This window comes from Amblyomma mixtum, chromosome 5 (assembly GCF_055824585.1).
Source record: "Amblyomma mixtum isolate Tamu chromosome 5, ASM5582458v1, whole genome shotgun sequence".
NCBI lineage: Eukaryota > Metazoa > Arthropoda > Arachnida > Ixodida > Ixodidae > Amblyomma > Amblyomma mixtum.
This window is the reverse complement of record NC_143016.1, coordinates 8,702,298-8,729,352: the sequence shown is the minus strand read 5'-3', so window position 1 is coordinate 8,729,352 and position 27,055 is coordinate 8,702,298. Positions and strand designations below refer to the sequence as shown.

At 43.5% G+C, this 27,055-nt stretch overlaps 1 protein-coding gene across 3 annotated transcripts in view; it reads right to left on the bottom strand.

Annotated features, from left to right (window-relative positions):
• Positions 1-27,055, bottom strand: part of LOC149341266 (diacylglycerol kinase delta) — a 209,058-nt gene that overhangs the window by 13,603 nt on the left and 168,400 nt on the right. For all 3 annotated transcript variants that reach the window (XR_016282895.1, XR_016282896.1, XM_089543272.1), the window contains exons 7-28: positions 26,668-26,774; positions 25,125-25,253; positions 24,622-24,783; positions 22,241-22,398; positions 21,393-21,641; positions 20,854-20,914; positions 20,165-20,259; positions 16,313-16,409; positions 15,587-15,745; positions 13,407-13,494; positions 12,008-12,306; positions 11,167-11,446; positions 9,796-10,147; positions 9,191-9,301; positions 8,125-8,283; positions 4,218-4,263; positions 3,984-4,097; positions 3,708-3,842; positions 3,338-3,498; positions 2,631-2,745; positions 1,134-1,229; positions 115-216 (exon numbers count right to left, since the gene is read on the bottom strand). Coding sequence is in view for 1 of the 3 variants with exons in the window: in XM_089543272.1 (XP_089399398.1) it covers positions 115-216; positions 1,134-1,229; positions 2,631-2,745; positions 3,338-3,498; positions 3,708-3,842; positions 3,984-4,097; positions 4,218-4,263; positions 8,125-8,283; positions 9,191-9,301; positions 9,796-10,147; positions 11,167-11,446; positions 12,008-12,306; positions 13,407-13,494; positions 15,587-15,745; positions 16,313-16,409; positions 20,165-20,259; positions 20,854-20,914; positions 21,393-21,641; positions 22,241-22,398; positions 24,622-24,783; positions 25,125-25,253; positions 26,668-26,774 (3,275 nt within the window). In the remaining 2 variants the exon portion in view is untranslated. The remainder of the gene's footprint in view (positions 1-114; positions 217-1,133; positions 1,230-2,630; positions 2,746-3,337; positions 3,499-3,707; positions 3,843-3,983; positions 4,098-4,217; positions 4,264-8,124; positions 8,284-9,190; positions 9,302-9,795; positions 10,148-11,166; positions 11,447-12,007; positions 12,307-13,406; positions 13,495-15,586; positions 15,746-16,312; positions 16,410-20,164; positions 20,260-20,853; positions 20,915-21,392; positions 21,642-22,240; positions 22,399-24,621; positions 24,784-25,124; positions 25,254-26,667; positions 26,775-27,055) is intronic.

Below are 27,055 nucleotides of genomic sequence, written 5' to 3'. Positions count from 1 at the left end.
AGTCATTCACAACTTTACCAACAGTTAAAAAAAGAAACAGAAGCAGCATGTCACTCTTGGATCTTGCAAATCCACTCTCAACCAAATGGTGGATGATGAAAGGGTAAACCTCACCTCATCGTCCCCTGTGCCCTGCAAGTCAAAGCACTTGCGCAGCTCGTCCTCAACAGCTGTCGTTGTAGAAATCAGCTTGTCCTCCAACTGTGGGGGCAGTTTCTGCAAGAACAAGGCAGCATTATGGTGCAGACTATGCAACGAAGTTAAGAAAAGTACAGGCCAACCAAAAAGTAGTTATGTTGAAAAGAATGAACAAGCTTGAAAGAAACTAGGGATGCAATCACTAGTGCTTTGCAGAGAGGAAACATCTGGCTCCACAGCTCTGCGACATGCATGCCAGAGTACACTGGAGCATTTCTCCTGTGTACAAACTTAGTTCAGCACTAAACAGTGGATTTACCTTAACAAAGTGGCTTCAATGTATCAAAACTCGTTATACTCGGGGACAACTTTTTCAGTCAATGCAGGAAAGGGAAGGAGATGGGCCTTTGTCCCCATGCTGCTGGGAGTGGTCCCCTTAGCCCAATAGCGACCCTGTACTGTCTCTTCAATTCCCCATTTCTTCTTTCTGCATCTCTAGCCTAAACAACAATGAATCCACCCCCCCAAAGAGCACGGGGACAAACGCCCGTCTCTCTCCCTTTGCTGCGTAGTGTATGCTGTATTACCGAGTATAGTAAACAGTCGGTCTGTGCTACCTCATGGCTGATCTAACCCGATAAGATCAACGTCAGAGAAGAGACAAAACTAGCGCTTTTCCTGTCTCTTCTCTGCATTGGTGTTGTTTGTGCTCAGCCAGTCATTCAATTCATAAACCTCTTAACGAGGCCAGGTCAGTAATGCATTAATGGACAGTAGCTCAGGACGGGGACCACAGCACACATGCAAATTCAATGTCTGCACCGTTCACTTTTACATGCTCAATCTTCTTGCAGTTTGGGGCACAGTGCATATGTGAAAGCTATCCAGCTCAAACGCGAATGTAAGACAGAGATGGGAGGTGAATGCATTGGTATCTAAACTGCAGCCTGACACAATGCCTGATCTGCAGAGAAACGAGCAAAAGTGCTGCTTACTGCCTCTTCAAGCTTCTCGGAAGCAAAGATTCTCGTCTCCTGACACAGCTGCCTGACACTTGCCACGAGATCACAGATCAGCTGCCGGGTCTGCATCTGCACAGAAAAAGAGCTTATTTCATTTGCTTCACTTCACACTGCAGCAGCTAGCAGTCAGACATGCTAGGGCTGCACACACTCAAAGTATATGCCTCTAAATGTTGCTAAGGGGAGACAGGATAATGCAAAGTAAAGCTAGGTTTTCAATATATTTGCACTCATTGTAACTTCTTTTAACATGAGGCATGAGCAAGCGTGATAGCCAATAGCAGCCCAATGAAGGATGCTTGCAAAACGAGCAATGTGTCCGCTGGAACAGTATTCAGACCGTGGTATGAGAACCCAGGTGGGCTTTACTGTAGGTTTCCAGCCAGCGCCAGTCATGAGGCAGGAGCCCTGTGTGTGGTATATTTTAGTGTCCAGCTAGACTTTACTTAATTGTTTCTTGATGCAATTGTATTAGAGCTAAAACTCCAGCATGGTGTTCACATGTTTTCATATGCATCTTCAGTATGATCTATGCACAAAATTTTACCAATTTCAGCAACTGAATCATATGAGTTGAAATATTCCCCTCTCTATTTTTCTATTTCCAGCTAGCCCAGTTGTTTCACAGTTCTCACAGACAGTGCTGCATTCAAACTTTCTGGACAGCTCGGCAGCTGATAAGATAAAAATAATAATAAGCCAAACAGATGGTGTTTGACCTTGGCAAATTGATGTATATAGCCTCAGAAGGTTGGAACAGTGCAAGAGACAAGACATAAGATGACACAGAAATAGTACGATGGGTCGTCTTCTCAGGCCATGATGAGATCACTCAGCTTGGCTTTATCAGCCAATCAATTATTCTATGCTCTGCAAAAAACAGCAAACACTGTCTTTTCCATGTTCTCTTCAGTCATCTTGTTTGCAGTGTTGCAACCTTCTCAATGGCGACAAAAAACTTCATCTACCGTGAAAATGCCGGGAAGATGTGGTTTTATATTGCTTGGTTAGTGTTAGGCTGAAAATGTGGACTCAGTCGTAACGATATGACTTTTATTTAGGCAACTGTAAAAAAATGCTTTGATTATTTCCATACAAGCCAACTACCGAACACTCAGTTACGCTAAATTAGTTAAAGAAGCAAAAACCCCTCATTAAAACAATTTAATCCACACCGAGTCGAGAGCATCGTAGCTGCAGTGGCCAGATCTAGCCATCATATCACGGCGCAGCCATGATTCCATGGCAGAATTGACGTTCTTGGCCCGAAAACAGTCTTGCCAAATACGAAACCATATCTTCCCAGCATTCCAGTGGTGAATGAAGTGCTCTTTCGGAAACTCGCATAGATCGTGGCGCCACTTTTCGCTTTAGGTAATTTTGGCAAACTCTAAGGAAGTCAGTACAAAAGTTTTGAAATAAAAGCCCAGCCAACAAACAAATCAAAAGTGAGGGAGCAAACTTGCTCACGTTCTCCACCAGACGGCCCGCAGGAAAGACATTGTCGATGGCAGAGGAAGTCTGAGAGGCTGCCAGGAACAGCTCGTGTTCTACTACAGCGTTTGTTGCTGATGCTGTCTTGATCCTGCCAATAAAAACAAAGCGACATCCATGAATATGTGTAGGTCCAACTGCAGCACGGTGATTTAGCAGCAGTGAGCACATAGGCTTGCATTAGATTCCAAGCCTAGTCAGAATACCTTGGCATAGGTATGAAATGATGGTAGGATCATGGATGATTTATCCTAAGCACAGCTGTTGGCTACACTCAGGTGATGCTAATGAGTAATTACTCCCTTAAATGCAGATTGACCTAAATATATAGGATCATCACCCTCTTGTGCCCACACTGTCTCAGTGACGGCTCACACGAAACAGCGACCCTCTCTCACACCTTTATATTAGATGGCTTTGGGGTTTCAGTAGAAATTTAGGTCAATAAATGCTGCAGCGCTTATAAGGTTAAAGTGATAAAAAAAAAAGTACGAGAGGCTCCAAGCCTAGTTTTTGTTGAGCAAAGAAAATCTTGAAAAAAAAAAAGAAGAGAAATGGAGACCAAGGACAATACATTTATATCCTGTTGCATTTCTTTGTATTCCATTCCAGCTACCTTTTCATCTCCTCGAAGCTAAGAGGTTAGTACTAAGAAAGAATGGTGGTCACGAAGGAGCACCCACATTCGGACGAGGCTAGACGCTGCCTCGGTGAAGACTGTCAGCTGCTGGGCCTCTTCCTCGGTCAGGGAGCCCCTGTGGTGGTGGTGATGGTGGTGGTGGCTGTGGCGGCCGGCCGGGAAGTGCCTTGGCCGCTCCTGCCATAGCTTCATGCTGGACTCACACTGCTTGCAGAAGAGAGCACAAAGCAAGACGCTCACTTATTCATGGTCCATTTTTCGCCACTTATCTTGTTTCCAGTTGGCTAGGCAACCATTAAATCATGTTGTCATGAGACACCATCACACACAAACTCGTCCAACAGACAATCCTTTTCAAACAGGTATTCACAGCATACTGTTAATAGCATAAAAGCACAAGAGGGTGAACGCACCCGGTTCCGGCAGAGGATCTGTGTGCGGTTTTTGTGCACAATGCAGATGTAGCCTGGTGGCTGGACCCAGGCCTCGCCATCCACTTGGACGGGCACCCCTTCATCCCCAGTCACCGTGATGCGAACCGAACGGCACTAGGAGCAGCACACAAGAAGAAAGGGACGGAGTAAGAAAAGATGCATATTTTGCAGGATGGAAATGCAGGATGGAAATGGAAAGAAAAAGGTACACTGCACTCTGCACAGACAAGGAAATGCGCAGAACACACTGCTCACCTGTGCAATGCGGTGGTGCTGCAAGTTGATGACCCTAGATGCTGCCATTTGTACGGTACCAAAGACGGCAACCACTTCCAGTATCTTGTCATCTATGGCCGGCGCATAAAAGACCTGTGCAGTAGTGACAGAAGAAGCGCCCACAATGTTGACCAGCACTTGGATGCAAAGTGTAGCACATCCACTTTCATAGCGGGGAAAAAGAGACATATAAACCATTTCAGCTGTACTCACATCATCTTCCTTGCTCCCACCCCAGAAGTTGGAGCCTCCTCCATAACTGGAGAAAAACAAAAGACAAACCAAGTTCCATTGGTCAGTACTGCTAAGCTGACACACTTCCCGTTTTGCAAGCAGGAAGAATCACATGCCAAAATTGTCATAGTAATCAGTCGACACAGTTCTTGGCTTTTTCCCGGAAAATGCCGCCACTATAATTGGCTCAAAAAGACATCTTTTTATATTCTGGTTTTCAGTCTCTCTTTGAAGATGTGGCTAGTTGTTGCCAATTAGCTTTGGCTGATTGTTCATGAGTGATCAGGAAATTATTTACATCCAAGCTCTGGCTATCATAGGCCTGCTTGCTGCTTGTGCCCTATATGTCGCACTGTATGATTACATAGCACTGACTGTGCGTAACCTGACCAGAGCTTGCTTACTTGGAACTTCAAAGCACCACTGCTAAGCATCAACATGTAGACATGTGTATATGAAAAGGGATGATGGCTCACATCTTGCACTCATCAAGAGTAAATGTCGGCATTAAATGTATGAAATGGATTGCTCTGTGCCACCTGCCACTATCAATGCAAGTGACGACTTATCAGAACCTCATACTATCTACAGAAACTATGTTGCTTTATATCTGATGCCACAGACATATACACTCCTGCCAGGGTTCCTGCACCTACTGCCTACACTTTTACACCACAGAGGAGACATTTGACGCCACCACTTGGAACCTCCTTTGGCAAGACTATCTATAAGAGAAGAACAAATGAAGAACATACACCATCGAACATGGATATATCGAGCTCAAAGGGGATTGCGAAATGGTTTATATATTGATAATTCAATTCCATAGGCGATATTACATACTTTGATGACCTCAGTGATCACAAGTTGATGCAGTTACCAATCAGAATCAGTCATAGGCACTCCGGTCGTGAAACTAAAAAGATACGTGACTACAATAAGGCCAACTACTCTCGGATTAACACTGATCTTGACACCTTCTTTCGGTTCACATTTCTGTCACACTTTTCTTCTAGAACAACGCATGAAAACTGGGCCCTTTTCAGGGAAAAGATCTGCGAGTTGGTTGACTTGCACGTCCCATTAGTCCGTGTGAGCAATGATAAGTGTAATCCTTGGTTTAACAAGTCCCTTAGAAGGTTTAAAAATAAAAAGAAACGATTATATAGGAAAGCCTTGCTGACTGGCAATCAGAATGACTGGACGACTTACAAGGTCTGTGTAAAATCATACTGTGCTGCCATACGTGACGCGAAAGATAAATTCTTTTCTTGCGATCTCCCCGCATTGTTAAAATCCGCGCTTGTTTGCTGATGACTGCATAATTTACCGTGAAATAAAATCAACTGATGACCATCACCTTCTTCAGCAGGACCTTAATATTATTTCTAGGTGGTGTGAAAAGTGGATCATGACGCTTAATCCCTCAAAATGTAAAACAAAATAGTAATCACATCTATCTGTGCAGAGACGCACATGTGCCTGTCCCTGATAATGATATCCCCTCTGAGGTCAACAAATTCTTTTCGTCCGTCTTCACTAAGGAAGATCATTTCAGCGCACCATTTGTCCCCGAATTTGACTGGCCGCATATGGAACCCACTACTGTTACTTCCGAAGGCATATCACTTCTAATCGACAACCTCAACCTTTCCACTTCGTGTGGTATTGATAATATTAATTCCAAGGTACTGAAAAATACAAAGCCAATTTCTAGCGAAATATTGTGTCGTACATTTCAGCAATCCAGACAGGTCAACTCCCTGCAGAGTGGAAAATGGCAAAAATCATTCCAGTATTTAAAAGCGGTGATAGAAATTCTCCTGACAGTTACAGACCAATATCGCTCACATGTATATGTTGTAAACTACTTGAGCATGTTGTTTCTTCTGATGTTCATCGCCACCTTGAGTCTAATAACTTTTTCTTTCACAACCAGCACGGCTTCAGAAAAGGTTATTCGTGTGACACTCAACTGCTCGAGCTAACAACTGATCTAAATTTTAATATGGATAAAAATGAACAAACAGACTGCATCTTTTTTGGTTTTTCGAAGGCGTTTGACCCTGTAGCCTACTGCCGTCTAATCTCTAAGTTGTCAGCACTTCGTCTTGATTCCCTAACAGTTTACCTTTGTTAATAGTTATTCTTCGCCATCTTCTTCTATTACTTCTGGTGTTCCTCAGGGCAGTGTTCTTGGTCCTTTGTTGTTCCTTATCTATATTAATGATCTACCAACTAACATATCATCTCTTGTGCGCTTGTTTGCTGATGACTGCATAATTTACCGTGAAATAAAATCAACTGATGACCATCACCTTCTTCAGCAGGACCTTAATATTATTTCTAGGTGGTGTGAAAAGTGGATCATGACGCTTAATCCCTCAAAATGTAAAACAATGACTTTCAGCCGTAAACGTTCCAATTCCGAGTTCTGCTACTCTCTGAACAACGTGCCTGTGGCTCAGACTACCTCGTACAAATACCTGGGCATTCTTTTATCACCGCACCTCTCATGGACCGAGCATATCACTTCCACCTGTGCTAAAGCATCTCGCTCCCTTGGTTATCTCCGCCGCAATCTAAAAAATGCGCCTCCGCATGTTCGCAAGTTAGCTTACGTGACTTACGTTCGCCCCCAGCTTGAATATGCATCTCTGATATGGTCACCACATCAAAACTATCTGAACTTAAAATTAAGAGTCGATACAAAACAGAGCTGCCAGATTTATTTCTAACAATTATAGCCGCCAATCAAGTGTGTCTGAAATGAAAAAAGAACACGATTTCCTGCCCTTAGAAAAACGCCGCCAAGTCGCGCTTCTATGCTTGATACACAAGTACGTGTACACAGATAGACCATCACCTCTGCCACTCAGCAATCCAGTGCGCACGTCTCGACGCTAGCATAATCATCTAAGTTTTTCTCGCATCTTTGGCAGTACAAAAACGTTTAATTCACCTGCACTTCCTCGTGCCATTTCATTCTGGAATGATCTCCCTGATGCAATTGCATCGTTCCATAACCCTGCGTCATTCCGTGAACATGTGCTAAACTTGTACTGCTAGCACTAAGTACATGTGTTATTTTGTACAGCGTACATGTGTTACCATGTTAGCCTTGTTTTTCTGTGTATAAGTATGTATGCACCTGTAAGTATTGCGCTGTGTAGGTGCGATTTAGTTTTCTGTTCGTTCTTGTGAATTATGGTCTGTTTTGATACTGATATACCAAGTGTTTGCCTCTTGTTACTGTAATCCTTTTTTGGTATTGTAACCCCCCTTACACAATGCCCGTTGGGGCCTGTGAGGTTCAATAAATAAATAAATATAAAAAACGGCAATAGATAAGCTTGTCTGCAACCTAGAAGCAAGAATACATTGCAACCACGCTAGTGATGTGCTTCTAGCAGCGACATGCCTGCCAGCATGCTTGCAGTGCACTGCTGGCTACTGCTGCCTAGGCGTTAGCAGGCCTGACCTGCTTTGCACTGAAGCTGCTTTGGAACTAGCCACTGCCTATCATAACTTGCCTAATTCTGTTACCGGTATGTTATAAGTAGAAAAAGCTGATTAAAATTAAGGCACAGTTGGTTCCCGCAGCACCATCAGCTGCCAAGCAAGTGAAGAGCGCCAGGCAAGAGTCGCCATTAGGCTTCACTGCATGTCAAGTGGAGTGGAAAACATGCAGAATAAAACCCAGTCACTTTCTATGCCCTCGGTGATTTCAGCTCTGCATTGTTCACTACAGGGGTTGATTTGACTCATATTCTACTAGGAAAGAAGTGTGCAGGCATCTTGTGTACTGCAGGGTCTTTTTTTTTATTTCAATTCGCTGAGCGCAGTAGGACATGGGAAACAGAAAGGAGTTGATGCGGACCCCCACCTGGGTATGTTGAGGACCACGATGCCTTGCAGGGAAGGCAAGGCAATGCGGTGGCCATCGCACTCCAGTTGCACCCGCTGCTCCAGATTCTTGTAGGTGCGCTGAAGCAGCTCCTTGCCACCGAGCACTCCGTACCACATCAAGTTCTTGGTGCGAGACCTGCAGCCACAGAAGATGCACAGAACCATTCTCACTGCCGACTAGGCTCCATTTCTCACAATAAATCCACATCAGAAAAAGCGCAAGGAAAGACAGAGACAAGATAGGAAAATGTCAGCATTATGCTGAAATAGTTCTAATGTGGACAGAAACAATACACGCACACTCATATATGTGTAAAGTGAGCACTGCAAGCAAGGGGTCACCAACAAGCAAAGGATAAACCGAGCAGATGACATGACGAATTCTGAGAGCTTGCTGAATAAAAATGCATAAGCATTATTGCCATAACAAACAGCAAAACTTAAATTTGCCAGCTAGATTGCAGAACCCAGACTGGTGTAAAGTTCAGAATCTTAGCTGCCGTATCAAAGCTGGCAATATGGTTTTAGAAGTTTCTCTGGAATGCATGGTCTTCTGGAGAGCATATATGCAATTCATGCATGCTTGTATGCCTTGTGTGCCAAGTACTACAGAAAAAAGCCCCCATCTCATTTCACAATTCCTGCTTTGTGCATAAACAATTATGCATAACTATGCTGTCATCCACGAGAGTATAACAACAACTGAGTAGCGTCACGCCTATGCTCTCTGCACCAGATAACGAGGCAGCGAGCATGTCACTGTTTTGAGAGCATACATGGTGCGCGGAGGTGCTCTGTAAAAGTTCTCTGCGCCACAGCCTACAAGAACTTAAACCAAAACTTCAGGCAAAAAGCTATAGGCAAAAAGAAGTGCTGCAATAAATTACTTAAAGCGCAATGTGGCACGGCTCCCCCAATTCTATTATTCCGAAGGACCCACACACTTACTTATAAGCAAAAAATAAACATGAAATTTTGGCAGTCCCTCTCTATTCTCTGAATACTAGAAACAAAATAATAAAAAAGAAAAAAGTTCAGCAAACCTGCACTTTTCGGGATGTTCCTCTCGTTTGTTGTGAAACTCCAGAGTGATCTTAGCATCCAGACCAATGCCAAAGTAGTTGTTCATGACACACTTTTCTTCAAAGCCTTCCCTACAGAGAGGAGAAAGGGACAGCTCCGTGAGCTACCAAATAACAGCAATACCATCGTGAAAGTAGACACTAAGGCAATGAAAAATGTTCTCAATACTGTTGCGCACTACACATGGATAACCACTGCATAAATAAACACACAAGAAGCTACACACGCTTTGCCCAGAAAACCTAAAAACTTGGCATACTTTTACAAAATTTGCAATTCAGTTACATTTCATAATATTACACAAGGCATTACAGTGTATGCCGCAGAAATGTGGCATTATGTGTTCTTTGAAAATCAACAAGTATTTTGAGTAGAACATGAACTGTGCAGTGTCGATTCAAGCGCTTTACTAAGTATCGCCCTGATGTATAAACAAGCGCAACCACATAATTATCTCATTTGGGACTGTACAATCAAGACTGCTGGCAGTGTGTCACACACTTTGGCTCGTCCTTTCTTCGCGGCCTTCTTCGAAGCAAGCAACAAGAACCTCGGTCCCACTCACAGGGAGACCTCTTCGACATCCATCAGGGGAGAGGCGGCCGCGCAGAGTGCGTCCGCGTTGGCCAGGAGCACCTTGCCCACCAGACTCTCCCGGTTCAGGTTGGGCCACATGGGCAGCGATGCCAGCGGGTTGATGATGGGGAAGGTGCGCTGCTGCGGTGGTGCACCATGGTGGGAGTGGGCACCCAGCGAGGAAGGAGGGTGCTCTTCCGCCGGGCTCCGCTCGCCAGGCAGCAACGACAGGCCCAAGTGTTTTAGGGTGCTGCCGCTGCTGATGCGTCGCGAGCCCGTGGGTGACTGGGCAGTTGTGGCACTGCTGCCTGTCGAGGGCGCGGGGCCTTTCTTGCTTTCACCTGCACAACGTGAGCCGTACGGGTCAGAAATGCAGACTTCCAGAGGCTGGTGCTGCGTATACATAGATTAACCAAAAGCTGCGGAGGAACACCAGCCTGTTCCTCCAGTTCATGTGATTCTGCCCGAGTCAAGCCCAAATACATAGTTAAACCTGCTTACTCCATATGTGGCCACCACATATCATTAATTCGTTAGGTACCAAAATTCACAGTAAGTGGATTAAGCATAACTTATTTCCATGACGTGCTTTACTATGCGGCGCACAATCAATACGGAAAAGTTTTGGCAATGGTTAGTGCATTTTTGAGTCGGTGCATATTTTTATCTTGGCTACAAAACAATGGCAGGAGAGCATGCATCGCGAAGCCAGCTCCAGCTCCTAAAATTTGTCAATATGTGAAGATGGTTTGCTGCCGAGCCACTTCGGCCTGGTGTGGCAAGCAACCAAAGGTTGCTTTAAATTACACTGCAAATTACAGCTGGTCGTGCAATCTACAGACAAACTTAGTTATATTTGTGCCTACAGCAAATTGTTTTCATCAGGAAGCAGTCTTTGCGAAGTGGCGACCAACAATCACTTCAAGAAGGTAACTTTGATTTTACATGCGAGCACACAGGCAAGTTTGTGTGCGCAGAAAATGTTCCATGAATACGAGACAAATTCCAAGTGGCCTAATAAGAAGCACAGATGCAGAATGGGTCCTATATGGAACGTATATCTGCTGGGATGCTGCGTAGTGACTAATGGCAAATGTGGCTGAGGGCTGCAGCTGCCGGTCTGCTTCAGGAACAGCCATGCAATGTTACGTATTTACATGTCTTACACGTCAATGTTAAATGTCTTTTGTACTTGTTCTGTTTTTTGGTGAGAAAGAAAACTGATTGAGTGACACCTTGAATGACTAGGTGATGGATGTGCAAAAGTGGGCGGAGCCGAACAGACATAATCTTGCATGCCACAAAGCCATCAAATGTGCATGCATACTACACAAATTTCAAAAGATGTGAGCAGTTGTACTTTTGTGCTTCCGCTGGGGCCTTCGGGGACTTCCCCAGGAGCGGTCATCATCTTCCTCGGTGGTGGGTGTCAGTGCCAGGCTCGTCGGGTGCAGAGATGATGGACTCAGTGATGAGCGCCGCTGTTCCCGGTGTGGTCCGCTCTCTTCCCTGTGTGGGGGAGGCTGTGGGGACACACTGCATGGTGATGGACTGGGTGATGGAGTGGCCACCAGTGAGCGCGGAGATGGACACGGTGAGCTGTCGGCACTCAGGCCTCCTTCTATGGTAGCCAAAGTCACCTGTAAAGCATTGCACTCGGATCAAGGCAACTGTGCTGTTTCTGGCTCATAGACCTCCGGCAGCCTCCATGTTAATATCACTCTGCCTCTGGTAATGTCGTAAAGCAATGCGAACTACATGCAGCAGCAAGCAAAAACAGATTCACGGCTCAAAAAACTGGCTGCAGCAATTCGTCAAGCTTAAATTTACACTGCAAAGGAAGTGGCAGAGCCCAAGAAACAAGAGCTATGGGCGATGTTTTTTTTAACCATGCAGCAATTGTTTTCTTAAGCTCACTTTAGTACTGTCATACTTAACGCATGTAATACTGAACCCAGAATTCACTGCAACTAAGTCATCAAAGTTTCATTAGAGCGGAATAAAAAATTACTCGACTGCCAAGATCAGAGCATAAGTTAAACCCAGGATGACCTGAATGCATGTAAAGCAGTCCACTACGTCATGTCTCATGTTAGACTCTAAAAAGTGCACTCTTTCAAAAGAATCTTCAGAAGCAGTCCAATCCAAGTTATTCGCAATTCTTGCTCTCGGCAAGCAAAGTTGCATTTCCACGGCTGTACCTGCAGTGTGTCCTTGAGTGGTGCACCCACGCTCTGTCCCATTGCAATGCCCCAGGGGTCCCAGCATTCTGATGACTCATGGAAGCTCGTTGTGAGCACAGGCAGCTCTGTTGTGCCAGCTGTCTCAACAGCTGCTGCCTGGCCGCTATCATCCTCAGCCACTGGAACGCCTTCCCACGGCGCCTGCACCTTGTGGCTGCTTTCCTCTTCTTGACAAACTCGTTCAATGCTCCGGTTTTCGTCCTCCGCAACAATACTCTCATCTCGCACTTTGGTCTGGGCATTCTGTTCATCCACAGCTTTAAAGGGGCGCAGGAAAAAAAAAGCATGCTGCTATCAGTCCAGCACACATAGGTCAATGCCATGCCTGAAATCAATTCCATGTCTCTGGTAATTTTGCAGTGCGCCACGGCAAGTTTGCCTCTCGCAGCTTGCCAGTGCCCTGATGGCATGCACTCAGTGTCTATAAAAGCACTTCTGCTGCATTTCGAGCTCCCAACAGCATCAGTGAAGGTTGGTTAGCATAACTTACATCAGTGATTAAACCCTTCATCAAAGATCATAACTTTAGATATGCATATGTTACAATTTTTAAACAGGTAATGTGTCTACAGATGCACGGATTCTTTTGGGGCATGCTTTTAAAAGCATATGTTTAGGTAATCATGTTTACTGTTACTACCTATCAAAAAGAATAGGAGCCACATCTGGTGATGACTAAAAGATGCGAAAAATCAAAGTTGCAGCACTGGTGTCCAAATCCAGTGCAAGTTTTTGACAAACAGAAAAGTCCAAGCACTCCTTGAGGAACTTGACAGAGACATGGTCAATGATGTGAATTCACCAGTCAGTAATGTGAGTTCACCATCCAATACAATCAGTTACGGTCAGAGGATAATGAAGATGACAACATAGGTGCAACATCTCCAAACAAGACTGTGCCTAATGACAGAAGGCAGAGGCCAGAGAGAGCAGTTTCCTTTCAACTGAGTTCATGCAGTATGGTTTCATTTGGTGGTAACTGCCACATTTGGACCCTTCATAAACCACATCTTTAAAACAATTCTCGACTTTTAAGGACCAACGTGTACACTAATGCTCAGTATGAACTATAACGCTATTATGATGGCCACAGTGCCATTACTACTCGCAGGAAATCAATACACGTTGACAGACAATGCAAAAGGCCCAGCCTTTCAAGTGGCAGCTAGATGCATAATACAGCGCCACTACTTCATGTAAAAATTTTTTACCACAGTTTAAGTGCCACAAGTCATACTGAGAGTAAAAGCATTAGGTGAAAAAAAAAATTACCTGAGGCATGCCTGCCAATTAAAAAACAAAACTTCCCAGTTCAAGTGTCACAGAAAGACATAAAGCACAGATTATATGAACTTACCTCGTTCAGTGTGCTCGATTATTTGCCGAACTGCCTTCTTAAGACTGTTAGCCCTCAACATAAGGGCTTCCCTTTGTATAAATGCTGTCTGCAAAAAGAGAAAGCAAGCAATGTACAAAAATTTCATTTATCATGTTCTTCAACTGTACAGTATGCAGAAAATATGCAGTTTCATGTTATAGACGAGCATGCGTGTCATGATACTACGGCCATAATAGGGTGATATGTATGCACCCAGTGTGAGTACACTAACCCTTTGGCGACCAAACCTGAGCTGCACTCATCACAAGAGACTGTACCAATATCGCCAATGACGAGTCACACATGTCCAGTCCGATTTTGCGCTGCTCCCACCGCAAAAGATGAGTTATGGCCAGCAATTGCGTAGCATGCAATTTATAACACTTGAGGGCAGTAGTTTTTCATGAAAAAGTGTATTTTGCACCTTTAGCATGTGTTTTAAGGCTGACAGCAGTCGTTTCATAATGGCGTCACACATGAAGAGTGCCAGTAGCAGTGATGTCCCAAGAAGAAGAGCTACTTCTTGGAGAAGTTCTGACAGCAGTGTTTCTGATGAATTAGAATTTGTTTCAGACAGTGACTCTGACTTCGTTTGTGGGCTGGAGACTGCCCCATATGACAATGAGAGCGACAGTGACGACGGTGACGGTGATGTGTTTAGTGCATGCTAACTACCAATGATTAAACCGTGTTTGCACTGGAACAAACGAACGTTTATGCCCTTTGCAGTGTGTTACAGCGTATTGGATCAAATATTATGCATCTTAGCATGTTGCAACCCATTACTATGACATGCACTAAGGGAAAGCCGCCCTGAAAAGCAAATTTTTTAAAAAATTTTTACGTTAATTCTATCCAGAAACGAATGAACTAATATATCTTCAGAATAAGAATTACATGAAAAAAATTTGGAGGAGACTCTTAAGAATGCGTATGAAAGCATTGTAGTGCTGAGTCATACTACACTGCAGAATGACAATGAGACATGACTATGATGTATGAGGCATATGACTATGCATAATGTTTGTATAAGCTCTCTACACCTTACATTATGTTACTTGTAAAGTGCTCAGTCATGCTATGCTGCAGAATTATTATGAGCCATGAATCTTGACTGACTACGAGGCATGACTATACATAATGTTTGTACTACTCTATACACCACACATTAGGTCCCTTGTAAAGTGCTGAGTCATGCTACATTGCAGAATGACTATTTGTCATTACTTTCATAGGTCATAGTACCTTATGTTTCATCATTCATGACTATATATGTTTGCTCAAATATGCTATGACATTGTACACCAGTTTTGTGACATCCTCTGATTTTCCTGTCATCGATGACGGACGCTGGCTTTTGTGTTAATGAGGCATATAATGCTTTCGCATCAATAATTTGGTGATTTTGGAAAACTTTTCAGGAATTAATTTGGCATTCGGGAATTAATTTGGCAGTTAATGGTTAAGCACATATGCAACAAATATTTGGATATAACAAACACGAAAGTTTACAGTTTTTCTGCATTGTGAGCTTGTCTAGATTGTATGCGAGCATGCTTTTATGCTCCCATCATGTCAGCTCTGGTCATGCCAAACCTGCGTGACAATGGGCCGAGCGGGCTTGAAAGAGCCAGGCTTATCATAAGCCGACTGTCATTTCTGGCTCATGACGAGTCCAGCTAGTCATGTGTTTTCTGGCCCTCCATGTCCAGTTTAAAGCGGGTAGAGTTTGTCCAAGGCATTTTTTTTTGTTTGCTGACAGATGGCAGCATAAATGATCATTTTGGTATTATTTACGAAAAAAAAAAAAATTGTGTGTCCGTTGGGGTTAAACCACAACACAAGCTATAAGATACCTTGGATGAACAGAAAAAGTTAAGCATCAAAAATGAACTCTCGCTATGCAATATTTGTGCGATCTGCTTTATTCGAGTCTCAACTGCTCCCCTTATTGCGCTGCTTCAAAGTGAATACGAAGAATATCACAACAGAAGCATTCATTCCGGCACAATTAGTTCGGTAACAAGTGCTGTGACATATACTCGCTTATCCCAAATCTCCCATGACACTACAAATACAGTACGCTTCGATGCAATCTACTATACTCCAACTCCAGGGAGCTTAGACAGAGCAACGCTGACTGAGACTTTGATGCAAACCTTCGTTGGCTTCTGGGCTGTGCTCGTTCGGCTCTCGTCCTTGTCGGTGTCGGCGTCCCTCTTGCCAGCCTGTGACTCGGGCTCAGACTGCTCGATGGCCAGCGACTCTGCTTTGAGTGTCTTAAGCAGGGAGTCCAGTTTCTCATTGAGAACCTTGCACTGCATTTGCCAAGTGCCAATCAGAGCAGACATTCACACGTATGACTGGAGGGGTAAGTACCACAAATGCCATTTCACAGCCTGCTCACATTCCTAGAGCAGATTTCCATTAAACTGAGTGCACTCATACTATGCTTATGAATGAACAAAGTGAAAGCGTGAAGCATAACTTTCTCATATATATGAAGTGAAAGGACAATCTGCATAAACAGCCATCTTTCCTCCATAAATTTGGTAAAAAAACATGCATTCTTGGATTAAGTTCCTGACCAGACATTCACTTGAAGTTGGATGCCTAAAGGATCAGAGTCAAGACTGTAACGAGCAGAGTGAGCAAGCTCAAAGTACATTTGTTGGATGTAGGTCCGCCACAAAAAAAAAGTGATAAAATAAAATAAACTAAAACATCCAAGTATATAATAGTGAGAAAACAGAACTGATAAAATTCTCATCTGGAAACAGAAGGAAACATATAAAAAACCATAATCACCTCAGGAGCTCTTGACAAATATAATAATTCTGTTATATTAATATGACTGGCAGCTATGGTCATACAGATTCACCAACCTTGTGAGAAATAGAGTCCTTGTCAACTTCATTGGAACCACAAGGATCAGCTGCACCCACTTTGGCAATAAAGTCCTTGACAGTTTCACAGAGGACCCTGCAACATGATTGTGAGTTTCAGATGAGTGACCTGAACACACTGGTATGAAAGTATGAGAGACAAATTTAAAAGTGATCCTCTTTTTTTTACCTTGATTCAGTTTTTCAGCAAGCATGTACAAGCAGACATACTGGCCTGTTTCGTAGGATCTTGTTGGAGGCTTTACGAGCCCGAAAAACACATATGCAAAGGCGACGTTAAATGATAAAGTAAGTGACACTGCTGCAGACTGGCCTAAAAGGCTTAACGAGGAAAAAATCCCTCCTCAACGAATCATGAAATTCGATAGCGATGTTGAACACAGGCTCCTAAACAGGAGACTGTTTGTATTCAAAGCAGGAAGCACTCTGCTTAGGGATGTTATCACACAGAATTTCTGTATGCCTTTACAGTGTCTGATGTGAAAGCATTAGACATTTAACCCCTTAACCGTTTTGGACGGGCTGCGCTTGTCCTTGCCAAGCCGTCCCCAAACCGTTTTAGACGACTGTAGCTTGTCCTCTCTGAATAGGTTCTCCTCTTCCTTGTTTCGGACGAGCAGTGCTCGGGTGTGGCTTAGATGACATTTTGCTCGACAGATGGCAGCACTGACCTGTTAATTTCGTTTTCTTCTACCGCATAAACGTTTTTTTTCTCGTATGGCAACCTGGGTTTTAAAAATGGCATCCGGCGGACGCGACGCGTGTTTTGCTGGCCCGTCTTCTCGGAAAAGACGCTCTTCGTCGCAATCTTCTTCAGACTATGGTGATTGAGACACCGAAGTGTACATTCTTTCAGGGTGCGAGGACGACAGTGATGACGTTGTGCTTATCAGTTCTTCCGGTGAAGAAGTGGACAGCTCAGAAGCGAACTTTGCGAGCGCGCGTCAGTGCATGAAGGTCGACGTCAGTAACATCCCTACATGACCCCCTCAGTTTCCTTTTCTTGCAGTTCCTGGTAAGATGTTCACTATAAGCTTGCCTGATGACTTGCTTGAATATATTTATCGCTCATTACCAGCAGGAAGTTGGTTTTCCGTAATGTCAGAAATAATAAACTTGAATATGCTAATTTGACTTCGTGTTTGCTTCAGATATTTTTTAAAGATCGAATTCGTGCTTTTTATTGCAATAATATTCGAAATCAGGAATAAAAAAAATAAGCAGTTTCGTTAAGAAATTCTTGATATAACAAAACGGTGAAGGGGTTAATAGACACTGCAGTATTTGATGTTATCTGTTACAAAGGCATCAGTTAGTAAATGCATTGTATGTGTTATATACCTGATTAGGTGGAGGCACCAGAATGGCAGCCCAAACAAACACATAGAAATGAGCAGTGCAAACAGTCACATGTTCAGATAGTTTTCGTTGATAGTGGATTTTTAATTTATATGTATACAGTAGAATCTTGATGATACGATCACGGCTGATATGAATTTGTAAAATTCACTAACCAATCCCTAGCCAAAGTGCAATGTGTACATTCAGCCGAATTTCAGCTGTTCCAAATGCTCCCTGCACTGCTATGGACGATTCGAATCTGAGAGCTGTGACCGCACCTGCAAGCCTTATACCCGTGCCACACGCACACAAGAAATGGCAGTAAATGCTTAAGGCCTTAAGTTTGTTAATGCCATTATTTTCGGAGTTGGTGCTACACGTCCACTTTTAATGCCATTATCATAGAGTTAATATAACCAACTCGCCATTATCGAAAGTGACGATGACGATAACGCTTGCAAGGTAGTCAAAAGTTTCATCTTAATATAAACATTCCTAATGAGCAGAATATATCGGGAATGATGTTCAAATGTAATGTAAAAACGATTTTCCAGAAAATACGGCTGTTCCTGCTTTACAAGTCGAAAAAGTAGCCATAAACTCGCATGTCAGCACAAAAGTCGAGAGTACCAGTCAATAAGGCTGGTTAAAATGGCGCTCTTCGCATCGAAAATGCGCTTTAGGTGCCTCATCTGGCTGAAAGTTAAGAATTAACCATTTTATAGTGGGCTAGGCAGTTGTAACTGACAAAGCTGCATGCTTTTCTGCGTGTGGAATGGGAACGAGAGTACACATTGCATGGGCGAATGAGTTGTAGCGAACTCAGTAGGTCACGAATGGCAGTAAGGCTAATGCCATTAAATTTATGCGTGTGGCACCGCATGAATGCCATTAAAACTTAAGGCAGTAAGCACTTAATGGCATTAAAATCTGTCCGTGTGGCACGGGTATTACACGCTTCTTTCGCATCGCAAACGCCATGACTACCCGTCGTGTAGCACGTATCGCGAGCACTGAGCCACAGCGTGCTGCCTGCACATCACTGACACAGCGATCACCATTTGTGCAGTAGGCACCGTGAGTGGTACTGTGCATCTCTAAAAAAATTCCTGCCAGCTGAATATGCATCAGCATGAATGCATTTCCACTGCTTTTGTTAAGGATATTCGATTTTAAATGGTACAAACTTCAGATGATAAGAATACTTTTCGTGGCTCCGTGAAATTTGTGTCATCAAAATTCTACTGCATTTGCATTTCGTGACAATCCCATTTGATGATAATGATGCATTTTTATAGCGCAAGGGCATCTGCAGCCAAAGAGCGCCATGGCACAAGGTTGTCTTGTCTACTCAAGGTGGGGTCTGAGACCCACTTCCCAAGCATTTAACCCTAAAGAAGTCGAGCACCAGGCAGGGGAAAGCTTGTGTACCCACTGTATCACCGGTGGGTACCCGGCGGCACTGGGGATTGAACCCCACTCCTCCCGCATGTGAGGTGGATGCTCAACAGAGTAGGCCACCGCTGCGTGACTATCACACTTGAAAAGAAGTGTAACATGTAGGCATGTGATGGAATGAAAACATATTGAATGCAAATACAAAAACTGGAAGGGACACTTAAACTCCACCTTAAGAGTATGACGCGATAGCATTAATGGGTAGCGATTAAACGAGGTGCCACTGCCCTGCGATGGCAGGTGCTGCCAGCGGTGGGGCTTGCGCGACCCAGGTTGCTCTTCCCGAGAGGTTGTCTTGTGACCAATCATTAATTTAACTGCCACCTGCCACGGTGGGCAGTTTGCTCACCATCTGGTGGGTAGGTTGTGATGACGCCTCAAGGTCATGTGACTTCGGTGGCTCACCTGCTCCCTAGGTTGCCTCTCTGGGGATTTTTTGTGGATGTTTCACTTATGGTCAACGCATAAGAATGTGCTACATATTCCATAAAGTCCTCTGGCGCATAACAACCAGGGAAACACAACAGGAAGCATATTAGTGAGTTTTCGCAACAAACTGAACTCCTTTGTCAGCCACTAACTAGTATAATCTATAAACAGTAATTCTGTCTGATGCAGAGTACATACACAATACTTACTCTTGCAATAATATATTAAAATCAAAGCTGACTCTGTCTCATGAAGTAAACACTGCTGGCCACAGAAAGCAACAAGAGACATTTAGACTAGTAGCACATTTAAGAGAAGGTTTGGTTTATAGTTTATGGGGTTTAATGTCCCAAAGCAACTCAGGCTATGAGGGACGCCGTAGCAAAGGGCTCCGGAAATTTCGACCACCCAGGGTTCTTTAATACGCACTGGCATCGCACAGTACACGGGCTTCTAGAATTTCGCCTCAGTCGAAATTCGACCGCCACAGCCGGGATCGACCCCGCGTCTTTGGGGTCAGCAGCCAAGCGCCATAAACACTGAGCCACCACAGCGGCCATGCAGAAGAAGATCCATGAAGTGAAGTATTACAGTCATGCTCACTTTGCTGATGAGATCACCACCGAATGCTGATCAGAGTGGAGTATCTGTGAAAGGTGAGCAACCACAGAGTCTTCGTAGACAGTGATTTGGTCAAACTGAAAGAGAAGAGAAACAGACGTAAAACTTCAATGGCTTCCATGCTACCTGTCCTACATGACGAAAGCCAACAGGCTGCTGCTGTTTTAACAGCAGCCTGAGCAAAAACCACTTCGCAAAGAAAGAAAGTGAGTTGACGTTCAGCTAACCAATAAACATAAACACGGCTTGCATGCATTTGAAGCAGAACTATCTTTCAAGGGGCGCCCTATTGACATTTATCAACCATATTTTCTTTGCAGCAATCAAAAGCTTCTTGCGAAAATAAACATACCATATAATCTCGTTTAAGAGCCGCACCCGTGTATGGGCCACAACCCCTGTGAGCTCGTCTGACAAAGTGCCTGCTTGGAGCCAATAAGCCTGCTGTTGAAATTGCTCAGGCAACTAAATAGACACTGTATGGTGCTTTGCACACCACATGCAGAAGTTTAAAGGCTGAAAACATACACTGTCGCAACTGGCTGAAAAAAAAAGAGAGAAAGGACAAGCGGTATCAACAATTTTAGTATTAATCAATCAGAGCAGGTCACACGAGTCGACCTTCAATACAGTATCAAAAACTCATGAAGAGACAAGAAAGGCAGACATACTGGAGTGGACATCTTCCTAGAAGGCAGTGGCATGGTCCCTTCGTATGTCATTATACTCCACCTGAACAAACATCGAACATGAAGACATGCACAGGCCATTAATCAATAATTGAACAAATGGACATGCCAGCGCCAGCTCAAGTGTGTTCAACTAATCTAAAAATGCACCAAAGAAAATGAGCTGGTGCAGGATGCGGATAAAACAATTTAGCTGCTACATCAAGGCACTTATATAGGACACAACAACGAAAAATCGAGAGAAAAAAAAAAAAACGTGACTTATGCACTAGAAAATACGGTAGCCAAAATTAGTAGAGTCACAGTGCCGAGGGTAATAGGATCACGTTGCTGATCATGCTTACAACACACAGGCCTCCAACATAACCCTTCCAAGATCCTGTATAGCTTTGTGCCACAGTTTGATGCCCACCTGGTGCAACACTGCCAGGATTCTCTAAAAAATTCTTGAGTACCGTGTGCCCAATAAACAGGTAGTTTATATTCCAGATGCTTAAACATAAGCACAGATCAGAGCTCACCGATCGAGGAGCCGTGGTGCTGCACGGGTGTACTTTTCGAGCAGCTGCGGTAACTGTGCGTCGTCGTCGCAGACGGAGCCCCAGCCCAGCACTCGTGCCAGGTCGTTTCCCGTGCCCAGTGGAAGCACACCCGTCTGGCACTGCCGGTGCAGCGACAGCCGGTCCATCTCACTCAGCACCCAGCTCACACTGCCATCGCCCGCACACACCAGCACTCGGAGGGGCACAAATGCCCGGAACATGCGCAGACTGCCAAAGGCACAGTCAAGAATGCCGTGTAAATGGAGGGTATAAAATACCCCATTGATCAGTGAGTGGAGTACTCAAGTCCACAAGTAAGCACAGGGCATATACACTAGCAAAAAATGTCCAAAGTGTATTTGGTGGCAGTCTACTCTATGCCTGCAGTTTCAGCAAAGCTTCTACAAAGGTAAGATTTTCAAGCCAAAACGTGCCATGCAGTTGAGTTGTCACTTACCAAGCAAAAAAAGAAATGCCAACCAGATAAGCTAGTGGCACAGATTCCAGATAAACTTCCAAGAGCGCCAGTGCTACCATGTAGTGTGTACACAGCACTATTTTCACAGGGGAGAGCTGCCACAAATTTTGTCATTATATTCACTATCACATGAGAGTGCTGTAAGTGGGATGCATTTGAACTCATACCAATACAGGGTGCTTTACGTATGTGCTCAAGACATGATTTAAATGGTTGAGAGACTGCAAAATTTTTATAACCTGAGCAAGCAAAGTAGCAGCAAAATGCTAGCTGGCCAAAAGTACAGCGCCTGTTAATATCTAGGACATCGCCTAATGCCAGGAAACAATCTATTGGCTGTTCTACTTACCCAAGACCGGGACCTCCATTCATGAGGTCGAAAACTTGGGCTGGATTGAGGAGCTGCTTGAATCGCCGGATGAACCGGACTCCCTGGTTATCGCCAGACTTGGAGTTCACAAACACCAGCAAGGGTGTGCTCCCTGCCTGGCCAGGCTGTGAAGGATCCTGAGAAACAATCCACATGTCAAGATGTACTAAGTGACACACTAGCAGTTTATTTTTGCTGTTACCATGTGCCTTCAACACCAAATTGGCAACACTGACAGAAATTTTCAAAAATACAATTTGTTTTGGAAAATCACCTGGTGACGTAGAGCTGTAGAAAGCTGTCCTGATTTGAGGAACAGGTTCGAACTTACCCAGAACAAAAAAACTAATGAGGTACAAATGCTTAACATGATTTACAACTAGGAGTTGGACTTTTCGGTAAAAAAAGACAATAAAAGTATGCCGAATTTAATTTTTGTGATTCTGTTTTAGCCAGAAAAAGGTGAGTATTCATGGCATGCATGCCACAGCTATCTGGCTACTGAGCAGAAGCATGGTAGTAAAATGTTGGGTTAAGTAGCACAGTCATGCGTTTTGAGACAATGATACATTACAAGTCCTTTTAGACCAGGATGCTCAACAGCCTCGCCAAACATCATCTACTGGTGCAGCACTGGTCATTGTCATTACAGAATTTTATCACTGCCAAACAGCCGTACGATCAATGTAACAACATGTTGCTAGCGTATTTGCCGCATGACGGTGCTAAACTATCTATCACCCGCCTAGGACAGCTTGTTCAAGTACATTTCTCTACAACATGTAAGGACACTGATGTAAAACCATGCATAAACGTCGCGAAAAACGTGTCCTGGCTATTGTGACGGTCAAACGTCAGTTGCATCGCTGCCAGCAATACACACACAATGTGATGCCCTCTCCTCCCATTCAACCCAGTGCTGCAACCCAACGATAACATGACAACCCACCTCTTGCCATTCAACTTCCACTTGGGCTTTTTGTTTGGCAATTCCATCATTTAACTTCTGTTACTTTATGAAATGATGATATCATTTCCTTCTACAAGCGCAGCTTAAAAGTAATTATTTCTGTATCAATTACTTGTAAATCGTATGCTTGGGCTGACAAAAAGGGCAAAATGAACTTATTAGCAACTTTTGACTGCACAGGAATACCACATTATATTACAAAAAAAGGGGGGGACTAATCCATTAAATATCATGTTTGCCGAGAAAAAAAAAAACACGAAAATTTGGTTCTGAAATGAGCACTGAAAAAAGTGCACCGAGTTTTCAAGAAATAGAAACCAAAAAGTCCAACCTGCTTCATTGCACATGGAAGTGTTTCAGGTTTTCCAAGGAGCCTGAGTAAGGATTGCTGCAGGACAATATATAGTGAAATAGTGCTTCGACACTTCATGCCTATGACTGTATCTTATCTTTGGTGTTTTTATCACTTTAGTCACACATATTTAGATTTTCTTGGTGCCTTACTTCTTTATTACTTCTTGACTTTCAAACTTCACTGTGTCATCCCAGCTTTTTCAAGCAGTTCTGTTATGATGTACAGACAAGGAGCCAGCCTGTTATACCATGCTCTGTTAGTTACCAGACTCAGCAATGTCTAAGACAGATTTTTGCATATCATATATAAGAATAGAGCATTCTGCTGCAGTTCTGGTGGAATCTAAGCAACTAAAAGAATATCTATCTGCTGTTTTAAAAACAACAGGTCCTGGAAGGATTCAATACATTCACACATAAGTAATGCCATTCAGACAACACAAGGCAAGTTCTGAATGCTTTCAATCTAGAGCTTCAAAACTTTGAGTAAACCATGGCTTCGGAGCTGCCCTCAGTTTGGGAGGAATTTAGAAGCCCTATGACTTTTCAATAGCTAGAGACTTGCACGGCAGTCGCAAGTAGACAAACTGTATCAAAAATTTTTTTCATTTTTATGTGCCACAACAGACCAATGATACAATCTGTGGTCATGTCCCAAGGACACAACAGACTGAATTTTTCTGTCTTTTTCTTCCACTCCCTTATTTAATTCGCCCCTCATATGAAGGACAGCGAATTGAGCATTATGCCCGATTAACTTTCCAGCCTTTTCTTTCTTCTATCTCTTTCTTCAACACACTAACAACATGGCTGTACCACTCCTTCCAAGTGGTCGAAATTAATCCCTCCAGAGCCCTGCACTGTGGCAGCTTTCTTTCTTCCCTTCTTTCTCTCCCTGCATCATCCCTTCCCTTGTGATGCAGTTGAGGTGCCCATAGCTAACAGTTACTGCATCAATTACTGCATCTTTTCTATTGCTTGAAATCAATTCTCATTATTTTTTTTTCACCCCTCTTCCACGAGTTTCCCTCCTTACTGAGGCTGCTCCCAAGCTGGCTCGACGAGTGGGCACCACTGCTTCCCAGGGCTCGTCTGAACCGGCACCTGTGCTGTGGAGTGCTGTTGGTGGAATCACTGAGGCCCTGCAGACACCCAGTGGGCACTGCACTGGACACTGGGTCTTGCAGGCCGTGTGCACCTGGAAGGCACACGACAGGCACAGGGGAAAGGGGTGGGGAAACAACAAAGAATACGCAACGTCAGCTGCAAGAGTAAAGGACCAGACACCAAGACCTGACACTGTGAAGTCACAAGAGGAAAAAAGGAACAACGCAGATTGTACCAACACCACACATGCAAAGCCATGCCCATGCAGAATGAGCAAGGCTGATGACCAATGGGTACCCAAGGCTTCCACATTTGACATCATTTGCATTGTACTATGCACTCTCAGACATGCAACCTGTTAAAATGAAAATGAGCAATGAACCAGAAAAAGTTGACCAAGTGGGGACAAAACAGCCAAAGGAAGCAGCATACCGTGGCTCTGCACCAGAGACATCTCCAGTCCTGGAGCCTGAGAACACTGCCGCAGGTTTTGTCACATACACCGCATTTTGCACTGACAGGCAGGTTCCCTTCCATCCATTGATGTGGCATGGTCAGGTTCTGCACATTGCAACAAGACCATCACCCATGCACTGAGCACACTGTGTACAGAACAAACACTCTGCTTGCTCTGCACTGAGGATGAAGGTAAGACACAAGCACGCACTAATTGTATGCATTCTTTTTACTCTGCATATTGAGAAATGTTCAAGGTGAATAAAAAAATGGTGCTGATGACCAAGATCACAAAAAATGAGTGTACATTTATGTTCACTTTTGCCTGTCACTACTGCCTGTTTCTACTGAGCTCCTTCATTTGTACCCTTTCTCTCATTCCAGTGTATTATAACCAAACCATACTTAATTTTTCCTCAGAGCACAATAATCATGCTTCATTTTTTTTTTTCCTTTGCATAACATGAAAACGTTAATAGAAGATTAAGAACTTACAGAATTTGTCTTAATTGTGGTGCCTAGACTGCAGACATGTAAAAATTTATTCAATCTATTAAAGAAGTATCAACACAGAATTTCAGCTGCGCGTTCTTTTTTTGCAATGATGCGCAAGACTTAATATTAATTTCCATGCAAAATTTGCCTGCGCATGGTAATAAATTTATAATTGAATTCTTTTGTGTTGTCTTGGTTTTGGTTTCAATTGCCAAGCGGTGGCTAGGGCATCAAAGTTCAGTCCGATGCATGTAAAAACAGCAATATTGTAGCTATTTCTTCGTTTGTTGTCATGTTTAACTCTTGAGGAAGGTTGGTGTAAAAGTTACAGTAAATTAAAAGGATGAAGCAGAGATTACACCATACTTTTTTACAACTCGCATGGTCTAAACTGAACTCTGATATCAAAGCCACTGTTCGGCTTTTGGAACCACAATCAATACAACACGAGAGAAGAGATTCAATTACATTATTTACCTAGCATAGGTGAATTCCATGTGGTGACTGTGTAGTAAAGCCATCCTCACGATTCGAAAGAAGAAAACATGCAACATAAAATATGGGGTGCGCACTTCAAGAAAGTGGCTGTACAGTCAAAAATTACCAAATTAAGCTAATTGTTTAATGTTTTAAAATGATGCGCACAGTGCAGGCTAGCATATGCAGCAATTCAATGTTGCATGTGGGAATATCCCCAACATCTGATGAATCAGCCGCGTACTTAGATTTTTAAAGTGTTTAGCTGCAATGCTTAACTTCTGTAATAAGCAGGTGGTACTGTTACTATGCTCTGGGAAATATGACAGGAAATGCGATATTTGTATTAGCTTGGATATGACACTTTTGTGTGCTGAAATGGCATTAAATGAGATTACAACTGTTTGTATCATAAGTGATACACATCCCGAAGTTATGGATTCGTTCAGAATAGAGGTGAAAACATGCAGTATTTTGGTCTGCAGGCCACCTTTTCAAGAAAGCATTCAATATTCACCCTATATTTAGGCTAAGTTAAAGAACGTACCCCATCTTCATCTTCTATAATGTCTTTTCCTACTGATGATAATGTCGTCCACTTGCAGTTGTTTGGAGACTTGAGCGCGCACTTTTTGTGTGCCTTGAACTTGCAAACTACAAAAAAAGAAAGGAAGCAAATTATGTAACAAACCATGTGTGACGAGCCATGACCCTGAAAATTGACCTCGGGCTCTCAACAAAGTTTTTTCATGATGGCTCAATCAAAGGTCACTATACTTTTTATAACACACCTGATTATTGAGTGTATTAAGGAGACCGTGACAAGTTTTACACTCCTTACAGGACTATAGACACCAAACATTTGCTAGCATGTTCTCCTTTTTCTTCTTTCAAATGATGTGTTCGACATTAGCATACATGGGTCGCCCCTTGTT